General features: G+C 43.8%; 1 protein-coding gene across 1 annotated transcript in view; it reads right to left on the bottom strand.

Moving 5' to 3' along the window:
• Nucleotides 1–7: 7 nt before the first annotated feature.
• The window catches only part of AP4E1 (adaptor related protein complex 4 epsilon 1 subunit), a 29,336-nt gene continuing 16,164 nt past the window's right edge, over nt 8–13,179 (bottom strand). Inside the window, 8 exon segments of the mRNA XM_015425476.1 lie at nt 8–1,537; nt 2,781–2,938; nt 3,743–3,927; nt 4,090–4,665; nt 6,764–7,022; nt 8,383–8,518; nt 9,939–10,053; nt 11,948–12,247. Of these exon segments, the coding sequence (XP_015280962.1) occupies nt 1,377–1,537; nt 2,781–2,938; nt 3,743–3,927; nt 4,090–4,665; nt 6,764–7,022; nt 8,383–8,518; nt 9,939–10,053; nt 11,948–12,247 (1,890 nt within the window). The 3' untranslated portion in view covers nt 8–1,376.

The raw sequence follows: 13,179 nt of genomic DNA, 5'->3' as shown, positions 1-13,179 counted from the left end.
AGGGAGGGTCAAACCAGTTGAGTTGCCAAGAGTTCCATGTCTGGAGCTCTCAGCTCTTGAGTAAAAATCCAGTAAGCTCAGGGCAAGGGCTCCAGTTTGGACAGGGATCACAGCAGACAGCTGAGCTTCCTCTCTCCCCTGCGCCACTGTCCTGGTCTGAAGCCGCTCTGGGGCGTTGCTGTTTTGCCCTGTTGGGAAAATGTGAAGAGACGGGTATTGTATGCTTACCCCCAAGACCAAGAGGCCAGGTAACTGTTGCCTGGAGATGTTTTAGGTCAGGAGAATGGAAGGGAAGGGAGCAGCTTCAATCACACTCCCCTCATGTTGCGGTCTCGATCCAAATTAGGACTTCACAACTTGATAATCGAATTTGGGGGGAAATGCTAAGAGGATTTCCAACTTCTCATCTGGTTTGGCCCTGCTGCACCAACAAAATACATTTTAAGATTTTAACATCTTCCAGAGGTATGTATTTGAAAGTCCACATGGAAGTTCACTTAATTCTTCTGTAAGATTTCCCCAGATCTATTTCCCACAGCAGAAATCATCCCACAAGGTCCTCTATGATGACATGGTATAAAAGAAAGGGTCTCAAGGCGGTCGGCATCCATGGAACCCCAATGGTGGGGAAGCCATAGCTTTTTGCAAGACAAAAACTGCAGCTTTATAATGGAGAAAGTCAAACCGTGACCACGCAATCTTAAATTATAAAACATATCACATATTGTGAGCAAATCCTTTGAGAAGGACACTGAATGATAACAGGCCCCCAAACCCTCGCGTCCAGGAAACTGGTTGTTACTGAGGCTACATTTTCTGATTAACATAACACCAAGCCAGTGTGGACAATCACAGTTAGTGTATCCTGTAACCAAATGTCAGTTTCTCACACGGTTTGGCATGCAGCCAAGTGAGCAGTCAAGTGAACAAACTGCTCTGCGAGAGCCGCCATCTTGCTTTTAACACAACTGGTGGCTTTGGATGCCATTTTAATGGGGGGAGGGGACATGTGAAAAATAAAGCAAACAAGGTTTAAGAAGCAATATGACAGCTTAAAACATGTTAACAACTTCATTAAGTCGCAGCCTATGAATAAAGTGTTGTGACCTATACAAGTATGTCACAGAAAATACATACTTTTAGTCCAGACAACACGCCTCATTCAGACAATTACTGATGCTTTTATTTGGCCACTTGTCAGTGACTGATAGATCCTGAGCTTTTTCTTCTCTTTTTGGCAGGCACCTAAGAATACTTGCCCAGAGGTACGTAGGGCAACACCACTCTTGATAAGCAGGAACAGAGGCAGATTCGTTTTGATTGACCCCTGCACAATCACACACTCCCTTCCAGAAGACGAGGCACTAATGACACTCTCAGGATTCTCCCATCACCTTCTGACACTGGTAAAGTAAACAGTCTGGAAGAGCAGAACATGGGGACCTGAACCACAGGACCAGCATCCCAGAGTGGATACGGCAATGCAGTAAGCCAGGGACCGACGGAAGCAGCCTGCAAGCTGCTATTCCCTCATTTCCTAAAAAGAAGAGAGAGATGACCTCCGTTAAATTATAAAAGAGGTTTGGCATGGTAATATACACTTCTTTTCATACATAGTTTCTACTATAATCTTGATTAAAGAATTGCATTAAACCTCAAATGCATGCCTTACTTAGTAAAGCAATGTATGCCTGTGGGGAAAGGAAAAGTCATGACTCCTCCTTCCCTACAAGACTAAAGAGATGCTGGAAAGACTCTGTCTCGGATTCAAAGAGCAACTCGTTCAGCATGCGCAAGGGCTCTTTGGACGTGTTTGTCAAAATGCCACATGCACCACCTCCCGGCTTATTTCGACACTTTAGGGAATTTCAGAAAGAGTTTTGTGAGATGCAGGTTTGAAATCCAAAAACTCCAGTGGCTTACAGAAACACTGCCATACGTGTACCTGCGAGATAACACACACCCCGCCCAAATCAGTCAACCTGTTTTGTTACCGTTAAGTCACAGCTGACTTAAGGTGACCCTGTGGGGTTTTCAAGGCAAGAGTCATTCAGAGATGGTTTGCCATGGCCTGCCTCCTCTGCATCACGAACCTGGTATTCTTGAATGGTCTCCCCTCCAAATACTGCCCAGGGCTGATCCTTGCTTAGCTTCTGAGATCTGATGAGATCGAGCTAGCCTGGGCCATCCAGGTCACAGCAACTTGTTTGCCTACATGTTCTCTACACCACTCTTCCCTCTGGGAAAGGTGTTAGCTGTCAGTTGGGAACGTCCTGGTCCAGGATACGGAAGGCGGAAGATCTACTCAGCTACGAAAAATCCCTGCAGTGGGATGCTCCGGCCAGGCAGTGGCAGTGTGGCGACACGACATACGGGTCCTGAAGCCCCAACATCATCAAGCCGGTCGACGCAGCCGTTCAGAACATGACTGAGCCAAGCCAGAACGTTTCCACCGTGCAGTTACAGCGTGTGCAATTAAATGAATTATATGTTGTCTTCCCTATCCCTTATGAAAACATTGTTAATCCCTGTAAATCACTAGTAGTTAGTAACTGTAAATCACTTTGAGCCTACTTGTGGGGAAAACGATTAATAAATCGAAAGCATTATTATTATTATTATTATTATTATTATTATTATTATTATTAAACTGATAGGAGTTAAATCATGGGGGGGTGTTTTAAAATCTATTTCACTGACTACTTTAAATATGTATTAAGGTACAGTTACCAACTTGGATCATAGGTGCTGCAAACTGGAAGATGCCCCAAGTTACTTACCTATGATATCCACAACATGTAGCTTCAGTTTTTGCTGCAAGGTGTTTAAAATGACTGATAAAGATTCCTGAGATGATGTCAGTTTTAGGTTTTGTTTGACATCATTAGAAAAGGAGAGCCACAGTTTTCCAAATTCTTCAGTGGTCATTTTCATTGGCCTGGGAAAGAGCATAAGAACATAAGAAGAGCCCTGCTGGATCAAACCAGTGGTCCATCTAGTCCAGCACCCTTTCTCACTCAGGGGCCAGCCAGTTCCTCTGGAGGGCCAACAACAGAGCACAGAGCCTTCATAAGAACACCAGAAGAGCCCTGCTCGATCAGACCAGTGGTCCATTTAGTAAGGCATCCTATCTCACACAGTGGCCAGCCAGTTCCTCTGGAGGGCCAACAACAGGGCAGAGAGGCTGAGGCCTTCCCCTGATGTTGCCTCATGGCTCTGGGATTCAGAGGATTAGTGCGTCTGAACGTGGAGGTTCCCTTTAGTCACCATGGCTAGTAGCCACTGATGGACTTAATCCTCCATGAATCCAAAGATTTTGTCAAGACAAAAAAAAAATTGTATAGTATTTTGAATTAGTTAAAAAAAAAAAATCTTGCCCAATCACTAGAAAACATAATATATATGAACTTTTTAAATGTTAAGCAATTAAAAAATTAGCTTGTTCATTATGAATTGAAAAGTCTAAAAATTAAAATCCTTTATACATGATCCTGCTATGAGACCAAAAACAGAGAACAGTCTGGGGATTCCTTCTTTTACAGCCTCAGACCATTGACATTTATGATACATGGGAGAGTCCCTTAGTTTTGGCATAAACTGAGGAAACTTGGGAAACCATGCATGCAGGTACACCTGATGTACACAGAGCAACAACTAATATGAAGTTGAAGAAGTAATTCAGATCAGCATTGATTACTCGACTGCGCTACAACTATACTTGTTAAGCAAAACCACTTATTACCTGATAAAATCCAACAGCACTAAAGTTACTGAAAACCTGAGACACGTCTCCAGTTCTAGATGGTAACTGAGGGATCCAGACAGCATTCCCTCTGAGCAGAGCTCCTCCGTGGCTACACGCTTCTGGGTGCTCTCTATGCTCTGAGCTTCTATTTCAGCAAAATGGCAGCCAAGATTTTCAGAGATCTAAAAAAGCAAAGGGGAGGGGGATGAACCAAGAGGATTCAGAAGGTGTGTTGTTTTTTGAGTTGGTTTGGTGTTTTTTTTTAAAAAAAACACCAGGTCTTTCTTTCAGAAGGAAATGAAAACACAATCACTAAGGAAATCATAAACCATTCATCTTGTTACCTTAAAATGTTTGGAGTGTTCAAATTCCAGCTGTACATCTTTAAGTGTAGAGAGACTTTTATTGGCAAGAAATACAAAAAGTATGAAGCTGTCCTCTTTCCATATTTTACACAAGTACAACGTGACGGTTTCGTTGCCACAAAGTTCTAAAATCTCCGAATGAGGGTATTTGGCTACTTCTTGTGGTAAGAAAGGCGTCAAAGAGAGTTGCTTTTTGACTACAGGATGAGTGTTCGGAGAAGGCTGGAAAATCTCCATGTTCCCATCCGCAAACAAAGATAAAGGCGAGAATCTGCAACCCAGAAGCTTCTCACCCAGTCCAGCTTCTGGCAGAGAATGAGACCGATCCAATACGACCTTCAGTTCTGGAGCTTCAGAGGAATTCAGCGAAGCTTTCCGTAATCTTGGGTGCCCATTCTTTTGGAAGGGCTTTTTGTTCCAAGGTAATGCATCGGGCGAAGGACTGAGGGGCGGGCTAGCAGTGTTTCTGATTCTGAATGACTCCTCACTATTTTGGGATTCGCCCGTTTTAGATTTCCTTTTGAACTTCTGGGTGGTAGAGTCTCCTTTGCCCATCTGAAAGCAGACAAATAAGAAGAGAAGAGATTAGAGAGACTCAAGTGTCAAGAGACAGTGTGGTTTAGTGGTTACAGTGACAAACGAGAATTATTATTATTATTTATATCCCACTTTTCTCCCTGATTGGGGACCAAAGGCAACTTTGGGAAGCCCATGTTCAAATCCTCGTTCAGCCATGAAGCTCACTGGGAGACCTCATTTTATTTACCGAAACATTGTTATGGCCCCGGTCACACGGAACATTAGCCACGCTAGAGAGACGGAAGATAGGCAGATTTTCTGGGCGCGATCTCACCGCCACATCTGGGAAGCGTAGAGCTCCCGTGGCTCACCCAAGGCTTCCCGCTGAAGATGCGGGGTAAAAAACTAGTACCTCCGAGGTAGTAGTTTCCGGTAACCGCGGGGCAAGGGCGGGCGTCTGATCGCGTTTCCGGTGGCATCTGGCGCCCGCCCATGTCCCCTTGCAAAAAGGTGTTGTTTTTTTCCAAGTCTCCATGGATGCGCACAAGCACCCAACGGAGCATGCGCATACTTTGGTGTACAAACAAAAACAAACCCATTTGCCACGCCGCAGGATTGTCCTATGATCGGCACCTCCCCCCTACCCACGGGACCTCCACGGGACGTCTGATCACGCAACCGCGCGTTATTTTGCCCCGGGGCAAACAGCCACGCCTCCCCCCCCCCCGGCGATATTCGGCCCGTGTGACCGGGGCCTATGCTGCCTTTCCACCCCAATCGGGTCCTCAAGGCTGCAAACATCAAAGTATTTCAACATTAGAACAGCATTTAAAACAACATACAAAATAATTCAATAAAAAAACATATAAACATATAACCCCAAAACCAGAGTGCAGGGTCAAGAGTCATTAGGGGAAAGGAAACAAAAAAGTCTTCTCCCACCGCATCTCCCTGGGGAGAGAGTTCCAAAATTTCAGTGCCATGACCGAGAAGGCCCTGCCTCAGGATACCACCCATCTAGCCTCAGACAGCAGGGGCACCCAAAGGGGTCTCCAAAGATGACCGCAGAGGACGGGTAGGTTCATAAGTCAATTTCTTATAAACTTAGGCAGGATACAAATGAAATAAATAAGATGGCAGGACAAGTAGCAGGAACTGTTTCAGAATCTTTAAAGGGGATGTAATGGAGGTTTTGAGCACAATGCCAACTGGACTGGCTCACCTCCAGTAAGAAACACCAGGATCAGGCCCATGTGACAATCATCTCTCTTGATTTTTTTACATTTTTATTAAGGGGGAGAATGACATAGGTTACAGAGAACGGGAAACAGTAAGCCATGTGCTTGCTAATGTTTCCATTCCTTGACGAAGCTGCTAAGCCGCAAGCAGGAAAAGGCTCAGATATGGACTCACCTGGCCCATAGCTACGGTGGGGCTATTCAGGGTTCCGATCCCTTTCTTAAAGGGACAGGCCCACAAGATTTTTGCACTTCTTACTCATTTTAAAACTTTTTTTTCAAGGCACACACCAAGAACAGAAGCCAGGCGGAATGAGTCACACGTTCCTTTAAGGGCAAACCAGCCCCCCCCCCCAGTTTCAATCGCACATCCAGCTGTGTATGCATTAAACAAACATGAGAATTACTCGCTGCACGTGGGGTGCTTTTTGGGGAGTGTTTACGCAGTCCTACCAGGAAAGAAATTTGCCCCACAAGCCTCAAAATCCTGGCTATGGGCCTGGGAGTCATGCAGGGGGGCTTTGCGTCCACATTTTCAGCTTTTTTTCAGCAGGAGAAATATGCAGACATCATCCAGATGCAAAGAGCTACTTCGGGTGAGCTCAGGGGCTCACATTCACTTTTCTCCCATGCAAACTATTGATGCCCAGAACAAACTATTTTTACAACTCCCCTCAATTCCAGAAGGCTTTTGGCAGGAGGAATTGCTATTCCCCATCCCATGCAACTGAACAGGTTTCTTTTTAATACATGGATACATCGGAGTGGTGAGTTCAGAGCCCGAGTCTGAAAAACGTCCACTCAGCAGCAGTAAATATCCTCAGATTTACTGAAACGCTGCCTAGGGCTGCTTGCTGCTGCTGCTGCTGCTACAAAGTTTTAGAGAGCTCTCGTACCAGGCTGACGTTGCCCTGGAGTCCCAGGCCAACAAAGAGCGTTGAGGCAAGTTGCTGCTTCTCCTTCTCCTCCTTGGAGAGGCTGGTAATCTCTTGCTCAGACTGCAAGGCGAAGTTACCGACTGTACGCTCCACAGATGTGCTGCTCTCTGCGGTGTGCTTTACGCTATCTTCTTTTTCCACCAGGCTTTCCTTTTTGGGGAGGTAGCCTTCTTTTCCCCATAGCTTCTTCACACCTTCAAGCTTCAGACTGTTGGTCCTAAAGAATATGCAATTACGAAAAGTCAGCACAGGGCCTAGAAGGAAGCTTGAAAGAGGACCTTTTCTGTAGGACCAACTGAGAAAGTTGGAGACCAACCAAATTTAAAGGAACCTTGGCATGGGGGAGGGGGCCTCAACACCTTATTGCCATGGATACGCGGTGCAAGATAGGAGTTACTGGGGTGGATTCACCTATTCTCCAGGCTTCCTCCAACTTAAGTGGCTCTTCTGCAATGAAAGAGCCACTTAATCTGGAGGCAGGCTTCAGATTTGAGCCCGAACGGAAGATGGGGTATAAATATTTTAAAAAAACAAAAAACTTTGCTCAGTGGATTGGTAGAGTGGGGGCAGGATCCACCCCAATGACCCCCACATAAGCTATGAAACTAACTTTTTAAAAAAACAAGCATTTTGCACTTTGACTATTAAACTCAGCACGAGCGCTTACATATTTCATTACAATATTAAGATAACGTAGAGGTAATGTGAATTATATTACTTGGTTAGTACAGTAGGAAAAAACTGTAATCAGCTCATTTATCTGTTAAAATGTTTATACCCTGCATTTTTTTCTACCACAGAAACATGGGTGTGAATGACTATTGTGAAGTCATTTTTATTTCTGAACTAGCACAGCCATTATATTTTGCAGAACCAGTATTTCACTGCTGCTTCATTAATATTTTTTTCCTCACTGGTCATTCTAATTTTATTACTGCTGATCTGGATTGCACTTTCGCTGCTGTTTGGCTGATTGCTGTTTTGTTATTTGATTTACTTATATCGAGAGCAACCTTGTTTTGGAGAGGCAACAAAGAACGTAAGAGAAGCCAATGTTGGATCAGGCCAATGGCCCATCCAGTCCAACAATCTGTCACAGTGGCCAAAAATACCAGGTGCCATCAGGTCCACCAGTGGGGCCAGGACACTAGAAACCCTCCCACTAGAACACTAGAAACCCTCCCCAAGCACCAAGAATACAGAGCATCACTTGCCCCAGACTGAGAGTTCCTATCTATACCTTGTGGCTAATAGCCACTGATGGACCTGTGCTCCATATGTTTATCTAATTCCCTCTTGAAGCTGTCCATGCTTGTAGCCGCCACCATTTCCTGTGGCAGTGAATTCCATGTGTTAATCACTCTTTGGGTGAAGAAGTACTTCCTTTTATCTGTTCTAACCTGACTGCTCAGCAATTTCATTGAGTGTCCATGAGTTCTTGTATTGTGAGAAAGGGAGAAAAGAAATGTGAGAGGGGGGTCCATGTGTGTGGGCAAATAATACATCTTTGCCTCTACACCTAGCAAATAACCAATGGAGAAGGAGATTAAAATCAAGCAAAAAAGAAGAGTACTCACTCCTTCTGTCCCACCTCAGCACTGTTACCAGAAATGTCAGAACCCAGAGAAAGTCCAGTTGGAGACTGTCTGCCAGGAAAGCCAGATGTTGAGAAGCTCTGGGAAAGCGACAATCCATAAGGTTCAAAATTCAGAGCTGCAAATACAGATTATTTACCCATCAAAACAGATCACAAGAAAATTACAGAAAAGAAGCAGTTTGTCATCGATGGTATACCTACAGAACAGTTCACACTCAGCATCCTACCAATAATAGAGCCCGTATTGTGTAGTGGTTAGTGTCAGACTAGAATCTGGGAGACACAGGTCTGAAACCCCACTCTGTCATAGAAGCGTGCTAGGGTAACCTCGGGCCATTCACATCCTCTCAGCCTAACCCACCTTGCAGGGTTGTTGTTGTGAGGATGAAAGGAGAATGATGTAAGCCACTCTGGAACCCCATTGGGGAGAGAAAGTATAAATGAAATAATAAAAATATAATAAAAACAAATAATTTTTGTGCCATGGTTTTAAAATCATGACACTTTTTTGAATTCACATTTGTTCTTGAGAGACACCTACAATAGCAGAGTGAGAACTGCTCGGAAATTTTTGTTTAGACAACAATGTCTTTATTTGATGGACATATATCAAAACGAGTTCAATATTATAATGACTCACAGAGTAGAATTAAGCACATCTTGCATATACCAAAATAAATTCCTTCAACTGAAACCTGAAGAACCATTTAATAACAAAGGCAGTCTCTGATAATCTGCTCACCCAGTATTCTGATAAATGCAGACTGCAAATACTGATAGTCTTATGTGATAAGTGAGAAAGGGTTTTTTTAATTTTGTAATATATGAAAGTGTGTGCACGTTCTACTGCAGGTACATAAAGGGGAAATACATATGTACACAAAAGTCTGTAATTGCAGTACAAAATTCATACAACCATTCATAAAGAGGCTCAACATCGCAGTGAAAAAATAATAACAAAGAACAAAGCAGTTAAGAACTGACAGCTGTGGGTTAGAGACCTCTGTTTTCTCTTGGAATTCTAACAACAGTCTGAGCTAGCCGCCGGAAGGATAACCAAAGAAGACTGAAGAACCAACTGTGAGAAGAGAGAACTGAAGAACAGCAGCCATTATGAAATCTACGTCACTAGCACTTTACTATACCGTGTGGTCTAAATGGTTTTAGAATTGTTTTAATCTGATTTATATTCTATGTTTTATTGTAATCTATGTGTTGGCTTTATGTAAGCCGCCCTGAGCTGGCCTTGGCTGGGAGGGCAGGATCGAAATCCAATAATAAATAAATAAATGGTTACTGTTACCTGTTCTTCTGGATCCTCCAGGCAGCTAAGCTGCTTGGACCCCACAAATACCCCTTCCATAGGATTTGCCACTACCTAGGGATTTTAGGTACGTTTCTAGGCCAGCCAATTATTTACCTTCTGTGTGAGCCTGCAAAATACAGATCCCACCTTCTACCTCCTTTCTCTCTCAGCGGGTAAAGCGGGCTTGAGTAGCCAGCGCACACATGAAATAATCCAGAGAAAACACTCACCTTTTTCCTGAGACAGCTGCTCCTCCTGTCTTTGGTGATGAGGTTTATATGGTGCTGCACCCCGGCCAAGTCCTTCAGCTACAAACCCATCTAGGAAAGACAAGGAAGCATCTACCTATATTGAATTAGAGCAACAGTTTGAAATCTGATTAAGGTACAAAGCACTTCAGGTCAATAACACCCTGCCATATAAACCCAACCTGTTGCTATCCAGAAGCTCCTGTGCTGATGCTACATCCCATGCGCACGTTTCTTTCCCATGAGAACACTTAGCTAGTCTAACATTCATTTTAATGATTCATACAGATAAGGCATCAATTTGAGCAGACAAACAAGGAAACAGAGATGGCATACAAGGACACGCCTGGCCAAATCTGAAAATGAGTTCAAGATCTGAAGGTGTGATGTTGTTGTTCAGTCGCATAGTCGAGTCCGACTCTTCACGCCCCCATGGACCAGATCACGCCAGGCCCTCCTGTCTTCCGCCGTCCTCTGAAGTTTGCTCAATTTCATGTTCATTGCATCGATGACACCGTCTAACCATCTCATCCTTTGCCGTCCCCGTCTTCTTTGACCTTCAATCTTTCCCAGCATCGGGGTCTTCTCCAGGGAGTGCTCCCTTCTCATTGGGTGGCCCAAGTATTTGAGCTTCAGTTTCATTATCTGGCCTTCCAGGGAACAGTCAGGGTTGCTTTCTTTTAGGATTGACTGATCTGATCTTCTTGCAGTCCAAGGGACTCTCAAGAGTCTTCTCCAGCACCATAGTTCAAAAGAATCTATTCTTCGGCGCTCGGCCTTCCTTATAGTCCAACTCTCACAGCCATACATGACTACTGGGAATACCATTGCTTTGACCATGCGGACTTTTGTTGGCAGGGTGATGTCTCTACTTTTTATCATGCTGTTTAGGCTCGCCATCGCTTTCCTCCCAAGGGTGTAGAAAATGCAAAAAAAAAAAAAATTCCCCTGCGGGGGGCCCAAAAAAAATCTGAAGGTGTATAAAGAACAGTTTGTGCTTCAGCCCAGGGGAAAGAGGAAGAAGTCAGCATTATTTACGTCACTGGACCAGAAAGATTTCTTATTCCTCAGCACTGGACCAAAGTCATATAGACTCATATTTTAAAAATCTGATTTTTTAAAAAAAGTAATTAGTTTAGCTATATAATTTGACTGAAGAATGATACACTCCTTCTATCTGGGATGGTCAACCTCTTCCACTGAGCGTGCAGCTTCGGGAGGGACGCACACGGAGCAGTGAGGGAGGTAGGGGACACCCGCCTAGCCACCCAGATCCACCGAATCAACCCTGGCGATCAATGGGGTGACAGATGTTGCAGCCAGATCAGCCTCACATCCATAAACGGCATAACCTGAACCTTCTCACTGACACATTTCCCCAATCTGCTGTTTCAGAACCATCATCTCACATCTTGTGTATCAACATTTCTTTCTATCAACAGGGGTATGGTCTGAGATGGCAAGCCACATATCAGACTGCACGGACAGAAAAACCAAATACATTTTTGCTTGAAAAGGTCACCTCAAAATATGGCAGGTGGATCAGATTATTATGATTTCTGTTCACCTTTATTGGTTCTGAGCACCATATAAAGCTAAACCAGAGGGCGCATCTCCTGTTTCTTGTAGGCATGCTGCACAACATGCTCATTGAAGGCATGCACCTCTAACACACGCTAAAGTTCAGCTGAGGCTGGAATAAAAGACTAACTAGCAGCATGTTGCCTCTGGCTGAAACCAGACACATCAATGCTGACCAGTAGACTGTCTTCCCTTAAGACTAACCAGCCACTGGAGATCTCGCCTCTAGTACATGAAAAGGCTGTGCATCCATCTATGGAGAATGAATAAAATATCTCTAAGGGTTTTTTGTTCCAAAGGATGTGAAGTTTAAATGTGGTGCTCTCATCCCTCAAAAATATATATTTTTTAATACTCGATTCTGCAGGGCTCAGCAATAAACAAGTAAAAATACAATACCATTAACTCACCACAATATCCTCACAGCTAGAGTCCACTGGAAACAACTTTCTCATTGATTCTCTGTCCTCACATAAGTTTTTCAGCTCAAAAGCATATTGCCTCATGCAGGTGTCCAAGGAGGTACTGAAGTCCGTTATCAGTTTATCAACTGTTTTAGAACATGTTGTACGAGAAGTTATTTTAGTGATGGCAGCCATAATCCAGGCTTTGGTTTCAGAGGTAGCATTACTCTTAAGTATCCTGTGCAAATTTGCCAAGACAACCTCCGGATCAACATTTTTCATAAGGCAAGAATATTCTCCCAGCACCTGTCTCAAGGAAATTGTTAAACATTATGCTCAGTTTACAAATAATTCACCCCCAACCAGTGTTCCCGCTAAGCTGAGTTAGTGTGAGCTAGCTCACAGTTTTTTAGCCTCCAGCTCACAGATTTTTGTCTTAGCTCAGGAAGGAGGGCTCCAGAGCAAAATCCTTTATGCAGCAGCCAAATCGCTCGATCAGAACTTTGATGCCAGCAGCTCACAAAGTAGAATTTTTGCTCACAAGACTCTACAGCTTAGAGGGAGCATTGCCCCCAACCCAAGTGTTTACATTGGCATTTGAGAAGGGAATATATATAACCAAATCCCAAGAGTTGTGTATGTATGTCAGTCTATCACACACACTGAATACCACCCTGATCGAGAAGACAGGGAGAAAGCAAAATGAGGTTTCAGATTTCAAAATCTTCCTGACCAGTTCTAAGGTCCTGAGAGTTTAAGTGGCATAAATGGGACTCAGCTGTGAATATTCAACCTTCCAAAGCCCATCTGTATACAAATGTAATTTTTTAAAGACGACAATCACTACAAACACAACATGGGTAGCCGCGTTAGCCTGCCTGTAGCAGCAGAAAACATCAAAAGTTCAGTAACACCTTAAAGACTAACAAAATTTGGGCCGGGGTATAAGCATTCGTGAGTCACACTGACTCATGAAAGCTCACACACTGCCACCATTTTTTTTTAGTCTTTAAGGCGCTACAGGACTCTTACTCTTTTCTACAGCTACAAACACAAGCACTTTCTTTAATATAAGACAGGGAATACCCACATTCTTATTACAATCCACAAACCCTTGCTTTGGAAAGCAGACTGCTGCCTTTCAAGCATCTTAAAGACGCAACAGTATATAGGGTTACCATATTTTGAAAAGCAAAAAAGAGGACATTTTTCCCGACTGACTACTTCAAACAAGTGAT

The sequence above is a fragment of the Gekko japonicus genome, unplaced genomic scaffold (genome assembly GCF_001447785.1).
Source record: "Gekko japonicus isolate JY-2015 unplaced genomic scaffold, Gekko_japonicus_V1.1 scaffold462, whole genome shotgun sequence".
NCBI classification, from domain to species: domain Eukaryota; kingdom Metazoa; phylum Chordata; class Lepidosauria; order Squamata; family Gekkonidae; genus Gekko; species Gekko japonicus.
Note: the sequence above shows the minus strand (reverse complement) of the source record. Positions and strands in the feature narration are given on the sequence as shown.